The 25,976-nt window shown below is 38.3% G+C and overlaps 1 protein-coding gene across 4 annotated transcripts in view; it reads right to left on the minus strand.

Annotated features, from left to right (window-relative positions):
- The window catches only part of LOC122804151 (pleckstrin homology domain-containing family G member 3-like), a 1,602,862-nt gene that overhangs the window by 458,953 nt on the left and 1,117,933 nt on the right, over window positions 1–25,976 (minus strand). For all 4 annotated transcript variants that reach the window (XM_044073839.1, XM_044073837.1, XM_044073836.1 and 1 more), the window contains 4 exons: window positions 18,221–18,403; window positions 10,634–10,726; window positions 10,430–10,516; window positions 7,579–7,612 (listed from right to left, as the gene is read on the minus strand). In XM_044073839.1, coding sequence (XP_043929774.1) covers window positions 7,579–7,612; window positions 10,430–10,516; window positions 10,634–10,726; window positions 18,221–18,403 — 397 coding nt within the window. The remainder of the gene's footprint in view (window positions 1–7,578; window positions 7,613–10,429; window positions 10,517–10,633; window positions 10,727–18,220; window positions 18,404–25,976) is intronic.

The raw sequence follows: 25,976 nt of genomic DNA on the forward strand, positions 1-25,976 counted from the left end.
TAAAGAAAGGTGGAGAAATTGAAGATTGGGAAAATGTATAGAAATGTATTAGAGAATTTAGGGAATAATACAAGACAGTCTTATGATATGGAAAAAATGAAGGCATTACTGCTTAGGCAGAGATATTATTTACAAGTGAGAAGGGAGGAAGCATCTGCATATATGGGCAAAGCAGTTATGCAGGATATTAGTATAAGGAGTGGAATGAAAGAGCAAATTATGCGTATTGTAGTACAACAAGAGGAAAATATGTATAAGAGTAAGAAGGAGGAAAATATGAGAATGCAAAGTAAAACATATCAGAATGAGTTCAGGAAGAATTTATAAAAGAAATTATTATTATTAGTGAACTGGATAAAGGACTTAAAGTAAATGCTGGTTCAGTATCAGGCCTAGACGGTATATGGTATGGAATGGACAAAAAAATTAATGGATTGGCAAAGAGAATACTTGTTTATGAAGAGTTATTTAGTGGGATATTAAAATTTATATTGAAGAAAGAGGAGAAAAATGAAATAAAAATTGGAGACCCATCACACTAAATAATACAGATGATATTTTATGAGAATAATACAGAGGAAAATGAAAGGAAGGATGAGGAATATTATGGAAGATAGTATATATGGTATAAAAGGGAATGGATGTCAAAAATTGTTATTGGTTGTGAGAAAAAATGTGGACAACATAAGTAAAAGGCAGGATGTGAAACGTATGGTAGGTGTTATTAGCAAGGCATTTGATACAGTAGGACATGATGCTTTGTGGGATGTTATGGAGAAGTATGGAATAGATAACAGAATTAGGAGAGTGTGTATGTCAGCATTTCACAATAAGATAGTGAAAGTATTAGTGAACAGGTGGCCGAGGAAAGAAATAATTCATTAAGTGTGGTATAAGACAAGGATGCCCCATAACAGGAATATTGTTTGCATCCGTAATGAATGCATTAGTCAGTGAAGTAGCTTACAAAATGAAAGAAATTAAATATGTGATACAAAAAGGAGGTGGAGATTCCAGTAGCTTTGACATATGTATTTGATAGAGCTGCAGTTGTTAAGAACAAAATATGCATAAAGGAAGTATTGGTTTGTCTGAAAGGATGTTTACAAAAAATGGGAACAAATAAAAATAAAAGTAATGGTTTGGATGTTTTGGTGAAAATGGCTGTGTATTTTTCAGTGAATGGAATGTCTTACCAAGGATAATATTCTGGAAAAATGTAGTTATGATGCAATAGGAGGGTTCGATAAAAGAAATGAAAGAAATATGTCTTCTGTGGAGTATGTATAGATTATCATTCAGGAAAGAAATATCTGGTGAATTTTGTATAAATGGGGAAAATAGTATATACATCAAATGTTTATATGATCCCAGAAATATATGAAAGGAAATCAGTGCAACTGGTCTTTTCTTTCGTGTGTGGTTCAGGATTAAAATCAGTGAAAAGAAGCATGTTCTTTAGGAGTGAAGATGAAGGGGGTTAAGGTTACTAAATCCAGTTGTTTATTATGCTTCTTTAAATTTGTATAGAGTATTAAAGTGGGCAAAGGAACCGAATGAGAAATTAATAGTCAGAATCTTTAAGTATAAGTACAAAACATTCTGGGAGATGATGATAAGAAAAAACAGAGAAAAATAATATCTACATGAAGAAATTTAAATTATCATGAAAAACACTAACATGGAAAATAATTGATGACATAGAGAAAGACAGAATGGTGAGGTATAATAATGTGATAAAACAATATTATTATGTATATCAATGGGAAATGTTACCAGAAGGAGTGGTTACAGCCATTAAATTATGGAAATGTGGTGAACCAAGTTAGTACAGTGTCAGGACTTACAATGGAGACAGGTAATAAATAGGTTATCAGTAAAGGGGAATATGCCATATATAAAGACATTTCTAAAAGTGTGCTTATTTTGAGGGGAGGAAGAGATCATAGAGCATGTTTATTTATTTATTTTTTTTAAGCAGAAAAGAGTGGTGAAACTATGGAAACAGTAGTGTGAAGAAAATTAATGACAACCAATATACATATGATTATGATAATGTATGGATGTTTTAAGAACAAGAAGAACATGTAAGAAGAGTAGATAATAATTTATTTCATGGAATATGGGCTATTTGGAATTAAATATTGAATACAATTTTGTTTAATGGGAAATGGTTTTGGCAAATATGTTGTGAAAAATTAGATTATGGTTGTAGAAGAAGGAGTGGGGGTCAATTATGGAAGACTAACAATGATATAGTGTGCCTGCAAATATGTACATTTTGTCAATACATAAGTAATGTGTTTTTATGTTGTGTTAAATAAAGGACCACTACTCTTTTTGATAGGTGCTGTGGGGTCTTTTACATCCACTTGAGCTACCACCAACTCATGCAGATGGGAGCACAGTTTAAAATCTCATCCAAAAGTTGAACCCCCCCCCCCCCATGCTGCACTGCAGTGTGAATAATACAACTACCTTGTGTAGAAACAGAATCCAGAATCTTCTGCACCAAAGGAGAGTATTTTACCTGTAACAGCACTTTAACGACAGTGGAGACTTCCTTTTCTTAATGCTTTCTATTTGTACTTTGTTTAATAATATTTATCTCATCAGCCCAGTCACTAATACATGCAACTACAGCTTTGTAAGCTGTGCCAACTGCACAAGTACAATGATCATCAGTAAGCTAGATAGAAAGTCTAAATTTACTGCTAATAATAGTAAACAAATCATCCAAATTTTGACACGAGGAGCACATATCTCCAATGTTATTATGTGTATTTATATGTATATAGTATTATCTGTAACATACACAGTGTACTCACTGTGTAAAACACTTATGCTTTAACACATCATTAATGGCATACTCATTTACGGAATTCATTCTCAGCTACAAATGACCAAAGAATTTTAAAAGAAAAGGATAATCAGAATTCAAAGAAATTAAAACAATTTTCAATTTAAGTCAAACTGTATGAGGAAATCACCCAAATAATACATAATTAAATATTATTTTTATTTATTTATTTTATATATGTTTAGCGGGAGAGTCCGACTGGGCAAGAAGCCCATTTTCAGCGGAGGCCCGGGGATAAAAGCTCCACAATGGTTAGTACAGTAAATGCAATAAACACAAGTAAATTACGTACAGAACACAGTAAAATCTGCATAGGATAAACATACAATAAAGTACAAAAGGAAACAATACTGCTGTTGGGCATTGCATTCAGATATCTGGTTACATTAATGTTTGTCTTTCGGCTTTTCCTGGTAAGGGGTCGCCACAGCGGAACTCCGGTCTGCTAATGATTGGCAGTAGATTTGTACGAAACACCGAGGTGCCAGCTCGATGCCCAACCTTCAATGAAGGCACGCCCATTTATGCACGGATGTCTTTCGAACGCTACCCAACCGCAGGGAGGACATGCAGACTCCACACAGAAGGCACTCCCAAGCCAAGCCGAGAATCAAATGGGAGAACCTCTTGCTGTGAGGTAACAATGCTACTGCCGTACCACCGCGGCATCATATATGGTTACATTAATATAATGGTTAATACAATAAACACAAGTTATTTAAGTACAGAACAAAAGAAGAAAGTGATGTATGCTTACTCAGTAATATCAGCATAAGGATAAGGTTGCACTCTCTGGTGGGAATATATAGTTCTGCAGTAAGAGAGCTTTATTATGCAGTGAAGGATGGTAGGGAAGGGTTGATAGTGACTAAGTATATTTGAGCACTTTAATGAAGATAGTACTATTATGTAGAAATAGTTTAATTGTGTACAATTATGTAGAGAGTGTCCTGTAGATCCTTTACTGGGGAGCTATCCAGGGTCTGAACAGTTACATATCCAAGACTCATGTAAGTGGGACCAGAGGAGGTTTTTGAAGTTGTTTTTGTTTTCTGTAGTCCTGATTTCTATGGAGATGGCATTCCATGTTTTCGAGATAGAGGAAGAGTAGAGGGAGTTCCCATAGCTATTTTTGCTTTTGGTTATGTCAACTAATGCTTTGTTGGCGGATCTTAGTAGGCATTTATTATAACAGATATTCAGTAGGCCTTGTAATGCAGGAGTGGGCTATTGTAAGTTGGTTAAAGGTGAGCAGGTTTGGTAATTCTAGCCAGGAAAGTTGCTTGACTGCTAGGCAGTGATGTGTACTGCAGGGTGAGTCTATAGCAAACTTTGCTATTTTATTGTAGCATGTGTTTAGTTTGGTTAAGTATAACTTATTTAGGTTGACGAGTATGGGGAGGCACAGAGAAGTGTGGAGACTAGGCGGGTTCTAGCGATGGTAGCTTTACTTTTGTTGGCGAGGTACTTTTTGCATCTACACAGGGTTATGAGTTTTTTATAGACTTTTTATGGTATGTGAGACATGTACATTGAATTTCATGTTGTGATCTATGATAACTCCTAGTAGCTTGGTGTAGGAGACAGGTGTGATAAAGGTGTTGTTAGCTGAGTATACTGTGAATGGAGGAATGGGGTCTATGGCTTTTGTAGGATGGAATATCATTAGCTGTGTTTTTTTGGGGGTTAAGTATTAGCTGAGAGTTGGCTAACCAGGTTTCAACAGAGGCAAAGGATTGTTGTGTTAATTTCTTTTGTTCGAGGAGTGATGTGACGGAACAGATTAGGGTGGAGTCATCAGCGTACTGGACCAGAGTGGCATGCAGGATAACTTTGTGAAGTTTATTGGTGAAGAGGAAAGGGCCGAGGATGGATTCTTGGGGGTGCCCAAGGTTACAAGTAGGAGAGGAGATAAGGAATTTTGCCACTTACTGCCTGGTGGCAATTAGATAGATAGTCCTGAAACCAGGCTAGAGTGGAGTGGCTTAGATTAAGTTCGGAGACTGCAATAAGTAGTTTGGCATGGGAGACCTTATTGAAGGCCTTGGAGAGACCTAGGAAGACAACTGCACAAGGTTGCTATTATTCCGGTGTTGATTTACAGTACTGGTAAAGCTAATAAGGGCTGTGGTAGTATTGTGATTAGGACGGAATCCATGCTGGGTGTTGGTCAGCAGTTTATTAGTAAGGAGGTAGTTAATTATTTGGTAATGTATGCATTTTTCGAGGATTTTTGACAAAGGAAATAGAATGGCAATCAGCCGGTATTTAGATAGCTCCAGTGAGTTACCCCCTTTGTGAAGTGGTATTACATACGACATTTTCCACAGTCATGGAACATACTGTTCTGATAAAGAGCGAGTAATTAACAGGGAGACGGGATAGCAGAGGACTTTGGCTGCGATCTTGAGATAGTCTGCAGGTAATTTATCAGCAGCCAGGGTTGTGGGTTTAAGTTTATTCAGATATTTATACATTGTGCTAGTAGGGACAGGTTGTAATGAGAAGCAGCTCTGGTTTACGGGTGAGGATGACAGGTTCAGGTGTGTAGCAGGAGCATTATTGTTAGTGAGATCTAGAACGGATTTGGTGAAGTGTTGGTTGAACTTCATGGCAATATTATTGGTGGTGGTACTGTTTGTTTCCTGGTTGCAAGATTTTACTGATGGCAGCCCAGAACATTTGTGAGTTTATTTTTTTGTTTTGATTGGATGTCAGTATTATTTTTTTGTCTGTTCTAATTTGTTTTTTGGATTTTGTTCCTTAATTCCAGGAAAGCCTGCTTATTAAATTAAGTGCACTTAGTTAACCTTTTACAAGGAGAAGTAATTCATAAAGTCATCACTCTGGCCTACCATATCAGTTGTGCCAGTCACACTAAGATGCTGGATGTCCTTTACAGTAGCTTCTGCTACTGCTGTCCAGCAACTGCACCTCAAGCAGTTGCACAATAAGTCAGAAACCAACAGTAGATTGTTTCAGATAAGCTCTGATGTTTAAGATGAGTTATGTGTGGGTGCTGGGGTTGGGGTCAGGCAACAGACTACCACCAGAAGGAAAAGGGCATGCTATGATATTAAATTCCCAAAGAATTCCCAAAGAGTACGATTAAATGCCAAGGTTCTTTAATTGATCTGTTTTTAACCAGGTAAATGCATTAGGCAGAAATTATTCTTTCAGTTGTGAGCTGCGAGCTCTGTCAGGATAAGTGACTTGCTCAAAATCACTGAAATCTGTTCTAACAAACATCAAAGTGTGCTTGAATCTCCAACGACCCTGGGACAGGTGTGAGCTTACCAAGTTAAAGATCTGTCCTACCAAACATCCAAGAGTGCCTGAATGTCTAACAACCTTGGGACAGGTGTGGGCTCACTAAGTGAAGGATCTGTCCAAACATAAAGGAGTGCTTGAATGCCCAACAACCACGGATTTACACTCAATAGGTTAAGGTAGCAGACATTCTTCTGACTCTCAATGATGTAGCAACATCCTAGCAGGAGTGTGGGAAAAGGGATCTATGGTCTTAGAACTGGTCATTGAATCCCTGCTAGAGGACTTGGATGTTAACTCTGCAAGAGCAAACTAATTTGTTCTATTTTCCAGCACAGACATTCAATCCCTAAGACTCAGCTTCAAAGGTTGATGCAGATGGAATGCTTCCTTTGTCTGATTAACACTGCCAATAAACTAATGGCAACAATTTGCTCACTGTCACAGTCAAACTCTCTGTATCTGGCCTGGCTTTAATTCCTGCCAGTAATCATGAAAGACTATTCTACAGCTACCAGCCTGTGAGAAGGCATGCCTCAGGTTTCTCACTTGCCTTTCCCTGGTAACAGAGTTAAACTGCTGTCTCATTATGCTTCTCTTTGAGGCTGTAATGTCAGTGATGACACAGCTCCAAGCTGGTTATTTCATGGCTGCAGGAAATACTACATTTTAAGTTTTTTTTTTGGTATCACACATGGAACCTTTCAAATGATAAGCATGAGGACTGAGAGCTATGCTGTCAACCTCTCAGACCCAATCTGTCACACACTGTCATGGCATATGAAATCCTCAGCATTGGGATCCAAAGGAGAAAATTTTGAAGTAGGGAAAGCTCCTCAGAAGTGGAAATCCCAGCCATTAATAACTATCAGTTGGCCCTCAAACTACAGGCAAAGAGTACTGGTATTCACACTTCTCATTAGCTCAAAGTCTGACATATAACCTGTGAACCAAATAAATAATTTTTAACATTCTCTTATAAGAAAGTACTGCCCTCCTGAGGCCTAACTTTATCCACTTTTTTATGGACATCATAGATTGTCAATGTTTCTACACCCTCCATGTTCTTGTAAGAAATTAACAAAAACGATAACTCAGTTTAGCAATGCATACAGAAGTTCATTTGCCCCTCACTCGATCAGATAATGAACTGGGATTAACTGAATTCTGAAGGTTTTAGGTTTGTTGTTGTAACCTACTAATATGTGCTACATAACTACTCAAACACTTTCATCCAAACACATGGGTCACACATTAAAACCAATATTTATGCCTAGTACCTCAATAAAATAACGTCAAATATGTCTGCTTTTGATATAACCTCTTACTCTAAAAATTCTCCTGGTTATAATTTCAGTAAAATAACATGCAGTCAGTCCAAACGCTTAAAGTCTACTTTTCAGAATTTCCTAGCACAAAGTGAAAATATGATTCTGAAAAACACTTACAGTAGGAGTCCATTTCTAAGATAGCTTCCTTGGCCTGAAAAAGAAAACAAGAGTAATTAAGAAATGGAAGGACAGCTAGCAAAAAAAGGTACATTAGGGTTTGATGCTTTATAGCTGCAGTTCAATTTGTAGCCACAGGATAGCATGGTAACAGCACTGTAACAAGCATGGTAACAAGCAGAACTTTTCTTCACATGGATGCCTTATGTTGTTATTGTTGTACACATGGATGCCTTATGTTGTTGTTGTACACATGGATGCCTTATGTTGTTGTATACATGACTGCCTACAAACACTGGATCCTACCCAGTTTGGCTTTGTTAAGGGCAGATCCTGCCTCTTAAACCTGGTTGATTTCTTTGAAACAGTCACCAAGGCCATTGACGAGGGGAAGGTGGTTCACACAGCCTACCTGGACCTCGCAAAAGCCTTCGATACAATACCCAATTCGGGCATTATAGATAAGCTCACCAGCTTAAATATAAACCCCTATGTCACTAGATGGATTGCAAACTGGCTCAAGGACAGAACCCACATGGTTAGAATTGCTGGAGCCATGTCAGACTCCAAATCAGTTACAAGTGGTGTCCCACAAGGCTCAGTCCTGGGACCTCTCTTGTTCGGTATATATTTCTCGGAGGTACATGCCAACACAGAAGGACTGTGGCTGACCAAGTTCGCAGATGACTACAAACTGGGTGCCATAATCGACTCTCCAGCCGACACAAGCATCCTCCAAAAGGGCCTCACAGAAACAGACAACTGGTGCCAGAGCCATGGCCTCAAGCTAAATGCCAAAAAGTGTATAGTCATCCCCTTTGGCAAAAACAAAGTGCCCACAAATTACCACATAGGTGGTAATCCATTAAGTACAGAAGAAGTAATTAGGGACCCAAGTTGATAGCAATCTCTCATTTGACAACCACGTGGCCAAAGTGGTTAGAAAAACATTTTATATAGCCCACCTAATCATGAAGGGATTCACATCTAGATCAGGGGACGTCATCGTGCCTCTTTACTCATCCCTCATCAGGCCCATAATTGAGTGCAATGCCCCTTTTGGGATGTACCTTACGAGACACCTGCAACTGGAAAGACCCCAAAAGTACCTCACCAAGAGGATCAAAGGGCTCAAACAGATGCCATATGCTGCCCGGTTAAAGAAACTCCAGCTCTACTCAGTGGCATACCGCCTGTTCAGAGGCGATCTGTGCCTGACGTATAAAGCCATGTCCAACCCGGAATTAATGGACATGCTGCACCTCAGAAAATCCAAATCCCATCGAGCTAAGTGCTCGAGAGACTTGAACCTCAGCACTGAAATAAATAGGACATGCTGGAGGGACAGATTCATAACCCAGAGGCTCCCTTCACTCTAGAATAAAATCCCAGTCCAGGTTAAGCAGAGTCCCTCATTGACTCTCTTCAAGAGGAATCTTGATGAGTGGATGGGAGATCGTAGGTTTACCCAGAGTATCACTTCTGTGTCACTGTTAGACAGAGGCACAGTATACTAACCTCGAAAAAGGGCATAGCAAAATAAATTTAAAATGGGTGGCGAAAGCCAAACACACTCTGGCTAGGCTTATAAATGCCCTAGGGCAGATAGCCTAGTATGAACCTATGAACCTATAACAAAGTGAAATTAGCTGGCTTTCTTGCCTAGCTGCACTGAGGCATTTGCACAGTTTGTCAACTGTATTACAATAAAATATTTTTCTCACCTTCACCTGTCAGTTTGCGGTCTAATTGAAACTTATGGTAATATGCATGGCACAAGTGTGACAGTGTTGCATTTATAAACAGTCATTCCTAATACTTGTTATTGGCAGTTGACTGAGCCCTATTATATCACAATTGCAAACCACAAATATTGCACATAGTTGCATGCAGGCCTAAATTTAAGTGACGTCCTGAACTTCAGGAAGACAATATACAGTGCCAGCCTGACAGCACACATCTGTCATACACATCAGCTAGATACAAAAAACTAAGATGATTTTTCTTTATTCTTAAACATGGCTTGTTATTTTCACTATAAAACATCCATGTTAATTAAAGTTCTGGCCATCAAAACTAATCTACTGACCACAGACTACGTATACCTTAATAACTTAAGGTACCAATTACAAGTCAACACAGAATGGCCTGTTATGGTGTTTGACATGAACAGATTCAAGTACATTATAGTTTTCTAATGAAGTGTGCGGCACCAGCATTTAAATCTTTTGTTAACTATTAGCCTATCTCACTGCATGATTTACAAACATTTACTAATTAAAAAAAATAAATAAATAAAAAATATATATAATATATATATATATATATATATATATATATATATATATATATATACATATATATATATATATATATATATATATATATATATAAATATATATATATATATATATATATATATATATATATATATATATGTGTGTGTGTGTGTGTGTGTGTGTGTGTATACAGATTTAAAAAGTATGCATGTATATCTCTGTGTGTGGGGGATGATATTGTGACTTATTACTAAATGAAACACCAAAATCATTCTTATTGAAATTTGTGTGTGTGTTATGCTTAAAGCTATTTGGCTACTCATGGAAATGTGGTATTATGAAGTCAACATACTTTATCAGGTCACTCTCATAGGTTTATAGGCAAGTACTAGGCTAGCTGCCTTTGCAGGCCATTTTGAACCTATTCAATTTCCATTCAAAGATGAGAATCAAACCCTATACCTTATATCTGAGGCTAAACACCTTAACCACCATCCCAAACCACAACTCTCATTGTACAAATTCCACAAACTGCTCTGATTTTCTTGAAGACAGAAAGCTGCAGCCCTTACCTTCTGAGGAATGCTGGCATGATGATTTTCCAGAATCAGCTTTTTTATATGATGGGTCCACAACATCTTTTCTTCAACATTTTTAACCTGAAAATAATAACGCCCATAGAAAATGTTGTTATTCAGAGATTCTGACTTTTTATTTAATGCCAAAACTGTTCTGTGGAAATGCCCAGTTCAAAAAATTCTATGACCATTCCTTACCTGGATGATATACTGGTGCTTGGGATTTCTGTAGTCAGCCACAGAGAAGGACATGCAGTCACGGTTGTTCTCATGCAGCATTACAGCTGAACTCTAGAACAAAACAGTAAGTGCAATTAGCTAACTTGGTTGTAATTACCTGTAATTAGCTAACCTGGTTGTAGTTACCAGGAACAACCATAAGTCACAGTACATCAGAAGGCACTTCAACTATCATGGCTTCCCACAAATGAGGTCAAGTAAAAGGTCAAAGCCTAGAGAAGCCATTACATTTCAAATCATTACATACACAACAATCCTGATAATCTGACAACAACAAAACTATGTTGTTAATCCTTTTTTATGCATTTTGCCTGATATAAGAAAATCATAGCAACTACTTATACTGTTACATGTATGTTACCAGCAAAGGAAATAATTTACTTTAAAATTTTCAAACTACTTGCAAAGTTTTTTTCTGTTAAAACTTCCAAAAAAAATCATGACTTCAGACAGCTTTTGTTGATGGATTTTTTTTCTGTGCATAGATGCAAAATATCTTCTCATGTAAACTAAAATTTCAGTAGCCTCTGCACTGAGGATACTAAAAACCCAAACTAAATCTGGCTCAAACAACCCTTAGGTTTAAAGGAAATCTGCATATATTGAAAAACAAAGCAGTTTATGATATGAAGGTGTTTTGCCATTACCAGCACATGCTATATTTAAGAACTATATGAAAAACTACTGTACAGGCTGGGACCTGCATTTATAATTCTACAGCTGCACAGGGTAAACCGGAGGCTTAAAAAGTTGTTTACATTCTAACATAAATATGATCAAGATGGTGGTGTGTTTAAAAAAATGGATACCAATACCATAAAAGGATATGAGAATAGTCAAAGGAAACCTATTACGTTCACATCTGAATATGTAAATATTAGTTCTACATGATGTCTCAATGGTGTCTGTACCAGGTGAAAGGAAATAGTTTGGCACAGATGAGAATGACACTCAGAAGTGTAAAAACTAAAGTACAACTAAGATTTTAGACTTATTTGGATAATGCAATATCAAAAATGTCCATTACTCTGAAGTACCATAGTCTTGGAGTCCGTATATAAAAAGGGATGTGAAAGGCATGTCGGGTTACAATGAGGTAAGCCCTAACTTAAAAAAAAAGATTTCAGCACTGTTGGTGCGAGTTTCAGTTCTTACATTTTCTTTAAATCTCATATTTTATTGTTCATACTTCTGAATGCTGAGCATGTGTGCAAACTTTAGTCATGTAACCATTTGAATCACCTGCATAATCTAGAGACAGTTAGAAGCAGCACTGAGGCATTAAAAAATTAACTATGTCAGTCCAGCAGGCCGTGACTGACCTCAAGTAAACAACTGATGCCAGAATCATGGACTGAAACTAAATGCTAAAAAAATTAATTACTGTATCCTTTAGGAAATCATCTATCTCAGGGAACTACCACATTTAACAACATGCCCTTAGGAGTTGACCCATGTGTGGGGGATTTGGTAACCTATGTGTAAAGTGACCTAACTTTTGACCAACATGTGTCCATTGTTGTAAGAAAGTCTTTTTACATTGCACAGCTTAAAAACAAAGGAAATGTATCTAGATCTAGGAATTTCATCATCCCCCTTTACTCAGCCCTTATTAGGCTAATCATTGAATATAATGTATCATTTTTCATGTATCTGTCCAGACACATGCAACAACTGGAATGCTCACAGAGATGCCTTACTTAAAGGATACAAGGCCTAAATAACACCCCCTTTGGGGATGGGAAGTACAGTAGCTTCTTTCCAAATTTCAGTGAAAAATCATAAACTGACTCAAAATCCTATCACTATACTTGGCATTGTATAGATGATGGTGACTTGCATCTGGCATACAAGGCAACTTATGACCCAATGCTGATGGATTTACTGCTCATCAGCAAGTGAAATGGCATGAGAAATACTTGGTCTAGGCATCTAATTCTCTTCCGCAACATCAAAAGAAAGGTTTGTATATCCTGAAGAGGATACCTCTGCACTGGAACAAACTGCCCATCCACATAAAACAAGGTTCATTCCTGTCCATATTCAAGTGCAACTTAGATCTATGGATGGGAAACAGAAAATTTACCCCATGATGCCCCCTGTACTACTAATGGACAAAGACAGCTTCTAAATGCTTTATCTCATCCAGGGTCCCCTCAAATTATCTATGGTATGATCCCAGCTATTTTCATTAGGGGTAATATATAAATTATAGACCGTATGATGGGTAAGACCAACATGGTATAGGTGAATTCGAGCACAAAAAGTAAAACTGGTTTGGCTTAAAATGGCCCTCAAGTGCAGCAAGCCCAGTTCTTGTCTATGAACCTATGCAAGATATCTAGCCTACATGGGGAAGCAAGAGAATAAATGGGTGGTGGGCAATGATATATTGAGCAAGTAGAAGAAATTACATAGAGGCATAGCATAAGCCACGAATGGTTACTAAGGGCTATTTACAGTGTCTGTATTAAGCGTGAAAAGGTGAGGAAACAACATTGGGGCACAGTATTTTATTTATTTATTTTTAGATGGGTAGTGCACTGATGAATACTGATAAATTATCAGGCTCAGCCAGGGTAGTCCACTAGGATAAGTGGAGTGGATTATCACTTGTAGGTCACCACAGAGACACATACAACATCTAGTGTCAGAAGTATATAAGTTTTTTTTTTTTTTTTTTTAATTTCTCCAAATCTTTTGGGTTTCTAATACCATGACAGGAATGGACCCCATTCCTAAGTCAAAATACGATTAATGTTCATGAAATTAGTACTGTTTCAATCTTTGATGAAAGCCAGAAGTGCTCTTCACAGCACCCGTGATGTGCCCAGTAATGACTCCTCCTGCAAATCATACGGGGTTACATGGCTTGGTAACATATCGAAATACAATCGCAGATTCTTTTTTATAAGACCCATTGCTCCTACTACTATTGGAACTGTCTGGATATCTTTCTTCCACATTATATTTTATGACTTTGTGTCTCTCTGTATGCAGGACACTGTAGTCGAGGATAGACTGCTAGTAATGTAGAAATTAGCAGATTTATCGAGAGAATCATAGAGGGAAGGAGTTGAAAAGGAGACATGTATATGGGCACTGCAGTTATCTATGTACACTTGCATGGAAATATCTTTTTAAATACATCTACACTTCAGCACATGTTTGTGCAGGTGTCATATGAGTGCTGGAGGATGTACTTCAAGGAGGAAAGGAGAGTGGCAAGATATAATTTTGGGCACTCCACTTAGCCCTCAACTATATTTGGTTAGCAAAGCATGGCGTTGGGGGTAGAGCTCCACCCCACACCTTAAATTTCTCATTTTTGATTTTGTTCATGACAAAAAAAGGGATGGCAAGAATACGGAAATCTGTAGATGAGCCAAGTGTCCAAGAGCTGAAGATATGAATTAAGTAACTAGCAGAGGATGAAACAGGGGAAGTGTGGGCCCATAGGAAGCAGGAGATTGTTAGAAAAAGGCCCACATGGTTGAGATACTCAGCTACTTAGGAACTTATTGAATTTGACTAGGGCTGATGATAATAATCAAAAGGACAAATTAAAATGGTTTGGTTAATATTTTAGCTGGGGGAATAATAGTGTATGACCGTGCAGAAACCTGAATCTTAAATATCTGCAAGTGGTCTGCATGCATGGAATTTTATTTTGAATATTACTGATTTGTTATTATCTATGAATTTTTATAAAAATAAAATAATGGAAAAAATTATGTGTTCCAAGTTGGCTACATATGCAAGAACTAACAAAAAAGTCCTGTTTTCACATCTTAGGGAATATAGGACAGATACCCAGCCAAGTGTCAGCGTTGTGATGTATGATATATTGATAACAGATCAAAAACATCTGGCTAACATTTGTGGAGGAGTTTACTAGGGCATCTAATAAAACTAACTGGAATGTAGCAGAAATAAAACCATATATATACCAATGTCCAAAGATTTGACACAATGATGTTAACTGCTTTGAAAATAATTAAACCCTATACAGTAGTGGATCCTGACAGACTGAAGGGGTTGTCCTTTAAAATACACCAATATATATTTAGTCTTGCCTTCAATTCCTGTACCAACAATTACTTAGACTATAGTTTGTCCCTGAAATTTGGAAAGAAGCTGTTGTACTTCCCATCCCTAAGGGGGTGGGGTTGGGGGGGGGGTGTTGATAATTACTGTTCCATTATCCTGACCTGCAACACGGGAAATGTTTTGAATAAGTATTGCTTGAGTTAATGTGTAAAGAGTTAAAAGTAGGCATCTGTACTTACCAGCATGGCTTTACAGAAAGCCACTTGTGTTTATCTAATCTGTTTAGCTTCTATCAAATTTTATGAGAAGTTACTGACTCAGGCCTAATTTTAGACATTGTTTGGATTTGACTAAGGTATTTGATTCAGTATCACACACTGAGGAATTGAGTAATATGTAGAACATTAACATTGTGAATAAATCAGCAGATTCATTGATAACTTGAAGTGTTAGGAATGGTGATGTTATACCTGTGGCAAAATCTGTGACAATGAGGGCCCTCAAGGATTGGTGCTTGGCCCCGTCTTGTGATCTTTATGTCTGACTTTCCAAAACAGAGTGGCATATGGATCAGCAAGTTTACAAATGACTCTAAAGTGAGAACACGAGTGGCAAATGTAAGAGATCAATCTAAGTTGTGTGGATTTATAGATGCAACAGCTACTTGGACTAGTAAAAAAATACAGACTTTAACACTATTAAATCAAAGGTGCTAAATGTTGGCTTTACCAACATAAGTTACTCATACGGTGAATAATACGATTCTTGCTGAAGATAATGCAAAATAATCTGTGGTTGGTAGCTAACAGACACTTTAAATTCAATGCAAATGTAACAAAAATCATCAAAAAATGCTACTTTACCATTAGGGGTATATTATGGTACAGATACAGTAGGAATGAGCATGTATTAATGCCTCTATATAAAGCAATAGTTAGACTGAACATAAGAGTAGTTTATTGCAGTTTGTACCTACAATCGTCACAGATCTGGAAGTTAGAAAGGATACAAATGTTTTTCACAATGTTGGCATGAGTGGGCCACAATTTGCACCCATGGCCACACCCTTGATTTCATGGAAAAACTCACCGGAAAAATAAATGAAATTATTGTTTAGGACCAAGTCTAACAAATGTAATAACACATGCACCTATGCCAACATTGTTTTAGCATAGTGGGAGAAAAATTCCATTCTGAGTTCAGGGGGATGTTGGTCACACTACAAAAGATTCTTGGATGATAATTGTCTATTTTGGACAGATACAGAAATCAGATTGTTGAAATTTCTTGAATATATTGAAACTACTGCCAATTTTCTGCAATTCACTAGTTCTATCAACCATGATAGGATGAACTTCTTGGATATGATGATAGAAAAGGTTCCTACAGGAATAAAATCCAAGATTTTGTGTCAGGAAACCTTTACAAACTCATATTTACATTTTCATAGTGCCCACCCTTATTTTTAGAAAAAGAACATTTATAGGAGACAACTTATCAGGGCAAGTAGAATGACATCCCCAGATTCTGATTTTGACAACGAGGTGGATTTTTTAGAAAAGTTATTTAGGGACAGAGGCAGATTGACAAAAAAGCAGGAGTCAGAGCTTGACATGGCAGAGCTGAAGATGTTAAGATTTGCACTGGGTGTGACGAGGATGGACAGGATTAGGAATAAGTATATTAGAGGGTCAGCCCAGGTTGGGAGGTTTGGAGACAAAGCCAGAGAGGCAAGATTGTGTTGGTTTGGACATGTGCTGAGGAGGGATGCAGAGTATATTGGGAAAAGAATGCTAAGGATGGAGCTGCCAGGTAACAGGAAAAGAGGAAGGCCTAAGATAAGGTTTATGGATGTGGTGAGAGAGGACATTCAGGCGGTTGGTGTGACACAGCAAGATGGAGAGGACAGGAAGAAATTGAAACAGTTGATCCGCTGTGGTGACCCCTAATGGGAGCAGCCGGAGAAGAAGAATTTAGGGACAGAGGCTATCCCCCTTCACTATTAAAAGAAATTAATACTGACATAAAGCATTTAAGGAAGACAAAATATGGTCTCCTTCTTGGCACTGGGTTGACATCAAGTGTAAATAACACCAAGAATGATACTGGTAATAACCAAGATGCCTCAACGAAAGCAGTTATTATTGAGTTTAACCAAGATTCTAAGTTGGCAGGTGAAATTATTAGGATGGACTGGGACAAGTTTAAGGTACTTACTGGCCTGCCCCATTTTGAAAATTACCCCATGAATATTAGTTACAAAAAAGGAAGCAATTTGAAAGAATTTTTTGAGGGGGGTTAAAGCATCCACCAAGGAGAATCTCAAAAGAAGAGGCACTTTTAAATGCAGTGCCTGTTCACAATGTTCTTACATTTTGAACACTAGTTCTGTAAACTTGGGGTACAGGGGGAAATAAATAACCAGACAGGTTTTTTCAAATTGTAACACACTGGGGTTGTTTACTTTGTTACATGTGGTGCCTGCCCAGCCTTCTATGTAGGCAAAACTGAGCGGAAACTCAAAAGATGTATATACAAACACAAGTACAATATTAGGACTAATAATAAAAGGAACGTCTTATACAAACACACACTATCCTGTAGTGATGCAAAATTTCTATTTTTTGTTCTTGAGAAAGTTTCTGATGATGTCCGGGGTAGTCCTTGGGAAACCTGCTTGTAATATAGAAAGTTGTACTGGCAGGTCTCCCTGGATGCCAATAGACTCCCCCGGACTCAATGAAAATATTTCCATTGCCCACCTTCTGAAATTGCGGGCGGCAAAATTATAATACAGAACAATATAGAAGTTATTTTTTCTCATACCAAATTATTTTTTGTGTGTATTTTTTGTTTATGTACATCATAAACAAATTACAAATTTTGTTGATAGATGGTTAAATTACCCTAAGTACAAGGGACTTAGGTCTTCATTTTACTATTGTGTTTCCAATTATTTTTGTAAGTGCAGTTTACTTTTTGGTCACCAGATGGAGACAATCCTGTATTTTGTGAGCCTCTTTTAAACTGTTTTTTCAAACTGTATTGTACAACATATTTTTTTACTGCATTTAAATTCAAATTTTGCCTTTTGAGTTAGGATTTTAGATGTCAGACACAATTCTGTGTTGACATTATAGACTGTTTCAGCCATAGTGTTTTGTGTATATGGTGACAGAGTTTCATGCATATTCATGACTAACTGATGATGACTGTTGATTGGTGAATTTAAAAATTCATCACTGGTATAAGTAGACTGTTTTTTCTGTGTTAATTCTTCTGATGAAGTCTGCGGACGAAAATGTATTTATCTGAGGGTTTATATGAAAATAAAAGTTGCATTTACATATTTTTGGGCATCTCTGGAGTGTGGTTCTTCATGGCCTTCTGAACTGCTTAAATTTTGTTCTGGTTTAAGTGTTGAAGGCTGCTTCCCTAATCTCTTGCTGGTTTTTGGTAAATCTATACTAACAAGTCACAGAACTTGAAACATACCAGAACGTGGTTCTTGTAGATGAAATGTTCTCCACGCCTCTTGGTCAAAAGAAGCATCTTATCAAAAAGGAACAGTGTCCGTTCATTTCGGGCCCTCTGCATACGAAAGGTGCCTTCCAACATCAGTTCACCATAAGTAGTGAGGTCCGGACCTTTCCAGTTTAATAGGAGCGACTGCACCTCCTGCAAAGGAGAAAAGAGCACATTTGTGATCTTCTTTGTTTCCTAAATATTATCAAGCATTCTTAAATTAGCACAGTGCAGTTTTATTCAGAATCAATAACAAGTAAGTATACTGCAAAGTCTTCCACATGGCAAACATTATTTATCTTACTTTTTCATTTGATGACCAATTAAATGAGGGGTCTTAGAAGCTTCTTTGTTAGTGGATATGCAATTATAATCCATAACAACAAATACAAAAGTGAAAAGAATGTCCCACAAACATGAGTTTTGTATTGCTTCTACAGCAGGTACTTATTTCAAATGATATATAAAGTGAAGTCATAAAATAGCAACAGCTTCAAAAACTAAAACATTAAAGCTGGTGTTTCCATTAAGAATAAGGTTCTAATAAATACTTCAGTATCTCTAAGAACAGATGTTGTCAGACCAAAATTTCTTTATATTGAGGTTTTTAATACGTGATGCCCAGAAGTCCTTAACTTCATGAAAGCCACTTTAAGCAGGAGTACACAAATCATTTGTCATATTCAGTAAATGTCAACAAAAAGCTAATCCAGCATCATGATTAAAACGAGAAACAAGACAAAATTTGCAATGAAGAAACAAAGCACAGAAATCTCTGCACACTACTAGAGATTAATCCTCCTTCCAGAATGTAATCTCTCTAAAAAAAATTATCCTAACTGACAAAAAATGTATATTATACTCCCATACAACATTCCCAAAGCTCCAGCTCAAAGACCTTTTGGTCCTGTAGTAATAAAGTCGTAAAAACTGGTAAATCCTCTCAACCTACCCCCTTTCTTAACTTGAGCAATCAAGATATAGTTAATAAATTTAACTCACATTTTATCAATACTGTGGCCACTTTAACTCAGCAACAATTGCCACAACTAACTCAACCACCCACCTTAGAAAATTCTCTCACCTTCACACTACAACCTGTACATACCAAAAACATCTACAAACTTCTCACAAAACTTAAGCTCTCAACTCTGGCCCCTAACTAACTCTTTGTTACATACCTTAACCTCTTGCTTATCCAATGTCCATTCTTACAAATCACTGCATATCTGAGAAGCTTTCTGTGCATTTTTGTCTGTTACAGTTAAAAGCATTCTCGAGTCTGCTCCTTGATCTGTTTAAAGCTTTCATTTAGTGGCTACAACTAGGAACTGTAATTTTTCCCACCCACACTCTAGTGTTGTGTGTTCTTATACTTGGTGGCTTTGCAGTTGCCCACCCATACTGTATATTTGATCTGTGACACTCCTCCCAGTCTAGTGTCATGAGTTCACTCAATCTAATAGAGAACATTTGTGAAGGCCAACCCACTCAGATTCTTAACGTTGAATTAACTTCTGTTCCAGCTTTCTCCATTTCCACTTTACTGGAAAAAAATTCTAAGCTTGCTTCCCCCCTTTCCTGTGGCAGGTCAGATACGGATTTGCTGTGTCCAGGACTGTTTGTGAGCTCCTAAGCCCCCCCCCCTCACTTAACTGGGGTTAAACTATTCATGGTGCCATAAAGTCTGTTCTTCAAAATTTCCCTTGCAACTAGCCAGCTTTTTAGTTTTAGCACTCATCTGTTTCTTTGATCTCAGCACTTGTTCAGAACTCATTGTAAGCACTAAATAAGTTACAAATTACTACAGCACTCAACTTTCCTCACTTGTCTAGAGGAAAACAGTTTTTAGTACTTAACAAATAAGCACCTATTCAGGCATGTCTAAAGGTCAGCTCCCAGTGTTTTCTCCTGTCTACCTGATGAATCTGGGCATCTTGGGTCAATGCAGCAATTGCCTCATGTACACAGACAACCCTCTCCTCCTACCACCCAACACTAAGACTTGTGAGAGACGCACTTACATAGCCAAACTGGAAGTAAAGCTCTCTTCACCAAAGACTGGCCTAGACAGTCAAGAGGAGAAGGTAAACACTTGCACCGCACCACACTCATCACATAGTCCCTCAAAACCTACACCACCAAAACACACACACACAACCACAAAACACACGCCTACATTCTTGGTGGCTCTCAGTACAAATCTCCAAACAACAGAGACCTCCAAAGCTGAAATGCAAGCAACCTCCACCCCCTAACACAACCCAAATGACACGTAGCCCACATACTCAGTGTGCCACTCAACTACAGCCCATAAGGCATAACATACCCAACACTCTAGTCATAGGTGACTCTATAGTCAGGCACACTGATGTTCCACTCACCAGGCTAAACAAGGAAAAAGTTACTGTCAGCTGCCTGTCAGGTGCCAGGATCCACCACATAACACACGCACTCAGGTCACTCCACAACAAGTACAAATATGACTCTGTCATTGTCCATGTTGGTGTGAATGACCTGAGACATACCTCCCTGGACTACATGAAAAGAGACATGGAGGAGCTCTCTTGATCTTGTAGCCCAGGCCGGTATGACCCTAGCCCCGAGTAGCATCCTGCCATCACCCAGAATGACACCACAGTACAAGGACAAAATGATTGACTTTAACAACTGGCTAAGCTTCTGGTGTCATTCTAAGGGAATCCAGTATCTGTCTGCCTGGGATTACATGATCGACAGACCACGCTGCTTTGCCAGAGATGGCCTGCACCTGTCGCCCTTGGGATTCCGGATACTGGCAAAGGCTCTTGCGACCCCTATAGTGCCTTTTTTAGGCAAGGTTCAAATGACAAATTCACCACCATAACAGGTACAACAAGCAAAATCTGAGGGTAGTCCTACTCAATGCTAGAAGTCTAAACCTCAAAATGCACTCACTCGAGGCACTCCTTAAAATGGAGAACACTGACATCTGTGCAGTGACAGAGACATGGTTCAAAGCTCCAGAGAGCACCCCTGCATTACCAGGCTATAATTCATACCACACCTTTTGGCCACCAATCCCAGACCGAAACACTAAAGGTGGAGGTGTGTCCATATTGGTTAAGGATATCCACACCTCCAAGCTAGTTGCTCAGCATAATGCATCCGAGATTATCCAAGTTCAACTAACTCTAATCCAGATTGTAGCTTGCTACAGACACCCCACCATGCCCCAGGATTCCCACTCCTCTTTTCTTGATACACTGGAAAATATTAAGGTACAACCCAACACTCTAATAATGGGTGATTTCAACTACCCTACCATTAACTGGGAAAACTACTCATGTACCAACTCTTTTGTTCAATGTTTTCTGGAAATCATCAATTCCAATGCTTTGGATCAACTTATCCACACCCCCACCAGGGGCAGCAATATCCTAGACCTGGTCATCACCAACATGGGTGACTGGTGTTCCACACCAGAGGTCAGCTCCTCATTGGACAGGTCCAACCACAAACTAATCACCCTAGACATCCATATCCCGCTCCCACCCCCCATTAGGAAAATGACTGTAAAAAATTCTCCAAAGCCAACTTCACGCTTCTTAAGACAGAAGTGGCAAACTTCACGACACCCATGCAGATGGACAATAGAGGTACGACTGCTGAATCCTACACAAATGCACTTTATAAGCACTTACACAAGTGCATGGATCATGCTATCCCTAACAGAACCAAGATGCTATCCTCCAAAAAAAGGAAGCTAATCTGGTGGTCTTCTGCCATAAACAAACTCTACAACAGAAGAAAGAAACTGTTGCAAAAAAGAGTAAAATCCCACGATTGGAGGAACTCCCTGGTCAGCCTCAGTAAGAAGCTGAGATCCCTCATAAAATCCTCCAAAGCTAGTTATGAAAACAAAATTGCCACTGATTCTAAAGACAACCACAAAGCTTTCTATAGCTATGTCATAAATCTCAGTGGCAATGCTCAGATCTGCTCTGAGTTACAGCACAATGATACTAAACATACAGAACCAACTGATATTGCCAAAATCCTAGCAGATAGGTTCAGTGCTAACTTTACCCCCCTCTCACCCCCTAAAGGGCCCATCTTTATACCGGAAGAATGCAAAGTTTCTGTAATCACAGCTGCACAGGTAAAAACTTCACTCTCCAAAGCAAAGAACACAGCATCCATGGGACCTGACAACATCCCAGGCTGCCTTCTACATGAGCTACAGAATGAACTGGCACCCCACCTAAGTATCATGTTCAATCATAGCCTCACCTCAGGCTTTGTGCCCATTGAATGGCCCACCGCGACAGTTATCCCACTCCACCAAGGGGGGGCCATAACAGACCCTGGGAACTACTGCCCCGTTAGCCTGACGAGCCTCATCTGCAAGGCCATGGAACGTATCATCATGGAACTCATAAACAAAGACATTGGAGATCTCCAAACTCTGGACCCCACACAGTTTGGGTTTGTAAAAGGCAGATCATGTCTACTAAACCTGATAGACTTCTTAGAAGTAGTCACCAAAGCCATAGATGAGGGTAAGGTGGTTCACACAGCCTATCTAGATCTCACCAAGGCATTCGACACCATCCCCCACTCTGGAATTATAGATAAACTCACTAAACTAGGTATAAATCCCTATGTCACAAGATGGGTTGCCAACTGGCTTACTGAAAGAACCCACACCGTGAAAGTAGCAGACTCCAAATCAGACTTCAGACCAGTGACAAGTGGAGTACCACAGGGTTCACTCCCGGGTCCTCTCCTGTTTGGTATCTACTTCTCTAAAGTACAGGCTAACACAGAAGATCTTTGGCTAACTAAATTTGCAGATGACTGCAAACTAGGAGCCATAATTGAAACTCCTAACGATGTGGACATCCTACAAAAGGGCCTCACTGAGACAGATGCCTGGTGTCGAAGACATGGTCTCAAGCTCAATGCCAAAAAGTGCATTGTCATCCCCTTTGGTAAAAACTCTGTACCCATGAACTACCACATAGGCGGTAGTCTACTTAACACCGAAAGTGTAGTAGTCTCTCCTTTGATAATCACATCGCCACAGTGGTTAGGAAATCCTTCTATGTGGCACACCATCACTAAAGGTTTCTCATCCAGAAAAAAAAAAGAGTCATTGTTCCCCTCTACTCATCACTCATTAGACCCATTATAGAGTACAACACCCCTTTTGGTATGTACCTCACAAGACATCTACAACAACTGGAAAGGCCGCAAAAATACCTCACAATGTGGATTACTGGCCTCAAACAGATGCCTTACGCAGACCTTCTCAAAAAAACTCCAGCTTTACTCCGTCGCATATCGCCTACTCAGAGGTGATCTCTGCCTAACATACAAAGCTATGTCAAACCCAGAGCTGTTGGACACGCTCCACTTAAAGAAATCCCAATCCCTTCGAGCTACACGCTCTAGGAACCTAAACCTTGTCACCACAATAAACAGAACATGCTGGAGGGATAGATTCCTGTCCCAGAGACTTCCCATACACTGGAAGAGACTACCTATCTATGTCAAACAGAGCTCCTCATTAGCACTCTTCAAGAAAAATCTTGATGATTGGATGGGTAATAGGAAATTCACCCCGGGGATCACTTCTGTGGTTCTGCTTGATAGGGGCACTGGAAAATAATTTTCTTGGGTGGCCAAAGCCAGGGTACCTTTTTGGCTAGGCTTGTATAGGCCCTAGGGCCAACAGCCTAGTACCTACCTATGAACCTATGAACATAAGCCATTGCCCCTACATCTTAGAAGTAGTCATTCATTCTCCACCACAGAAATGTCAAACTTCCACCCTAATGATATTCCCTCATCTCTTTCCAACATCTTAGATTTACATCCACAACCAGGTTCTTCATTTCCTCCAAACCAGCACATTAATATCTTCTATACAACGTGGCTTGTCCAGAACCACTGCCCTCCTATCCATCCTTAACACTGTTTACAAGGAGAGAAATGAAAACAAACATATTCTTCCATCTTCCTTGATCTCTCTAAAACATTTGACACTGTATCTCATCCTAAATTTCTTCAATCCCTCTGCTTCTTTGGTTTCTTCTTCCCAACAATTGACTGGTTTATCAGCTCTCTTTAACTGTTCTCAGGCAGTCAGTCATATGGCACTCTGACTTCTCTACTTATCTGCCAGTATCTACCGAGGTCCCGCAAGGACTACTTATTCGTAAATACTCTCGCATCTGCCTCATATCAAGGATAAGAATCCAATAAACCGATGATGCTGTAATAATCTGCCCTGCACCCTTGTGATCCTCTCTACAACCTATTACTCAGAATGATTTTGCCCCCAGTGAGACTTGACTCTCAATCTCAGCTGCATCTATTACAAAAAAAAAAAAAAAAAAACGAAATTAATTCTCTTTATTCCCAGAATACAAGCTGAGGGTAAGAACAAGTTCACAATGTATTCCTTTCAAAATGTACAGCTGGAAGGAGCCTCCCAAATCATGCTTCTGGGTGTAACCCTTCATGATCAACTTAAATTTGATACACATGTTCAAAACATGATAAAAAACTCACCATAAATTAGGCATTCTGTACAGAGTCTCCAGCCTTTTTACTGCCCACTCACTTAAAACCACTATTTCATATCTGCTGTTAAGTCTTATTTGCACCTCTCCTATTCTCACTAATATTAATGTATCTCAACTACAAAAATTGGAGCAGTGCTAAAATAAACCTGCTAACTTTGCTCCTGGTGCACACTAGTCTTCTCATCACTGTCTAGGCCTTAGAAAATGAAACTGCTTGAATTCTCAATCTCTGTATTTTTTTTTTTCTCAGTTAAAAATAGCTCATAACATTCTATTGTTTCCTGAAAAATACCCCTCCCACAGTTCTCTTCTTCACTGGTACAGTCCTGCAAAGTGATTTTGCTCTACAAGTAATAATCTTCTTCTTGTTACAAAATCACACAACTGTACATATACATATATATATATTAAAATCACACAACTCAACATTTATATATATATATATATATATATATATATATATATATATATATATATATTAAAATCACACAACTCTGTATATGTATTACAAAATCACACAACTGAACTCCATATATATGTATAATAAAAAATGCCGCACCGGAACACAACATAGTCTTAAATTACACAAGATTTGAGTGGTTTCATTCCAATTGAACAGGAACTTCTACTCATACCTTTCATAGTGCAAGAAATCTTGACAAAGCCTAAAATTTTGGGGGGACAAAGGCTCAAACATAGGGACAAATTTTAAATATTGTTCTTATAAACTTAGAAATTTGCTAGAATAACAGGTTTTGTATTAGCATGCATTTTCTGAATGCCATAAAGTCTGTAAAGACATACACACATTAAAATACCAATACTATTCCCAAGAATTTTCTGAACTTCCTACATCAAATGTATGTACATACTAAACACCAATATCATTAGTTGTAAAAGTAAATATTAAACAAAAAACCTTAATAGCAAAAAATAAGTAGACAATAAACACATGAAATAAGTTATGTAATTGACTGAAAGCATTTAAAAAAAAACAAAACATTTGTTATAGAAGTCCTATGACAGGCAGTCTGACTTAATTTTCAAAATAAGCTTAATAAATATTAAGACATCAATACCCAGTGAGCAGGTAGCATTTAATAAATCTTGCCAATGAAAATCCCTCTTCTCAACAGAGGTTTGCAAGTCCCCCC

The sequence above is a fragment of the Protopterus annectens genome, chromosome 6.part0 (genome assembly GCF_019279795.1).
Source record: "Protopterus annectens isolate FY-2018-M chromosome 6.part0, PAN1.0, whole genome shotgun sequence".
Lineage (NCBI taxonomy): Eukaryota > Metazoa > Chordata > Ceratodontiformes > Protopteridae > Protopterus > Protopterus annectens.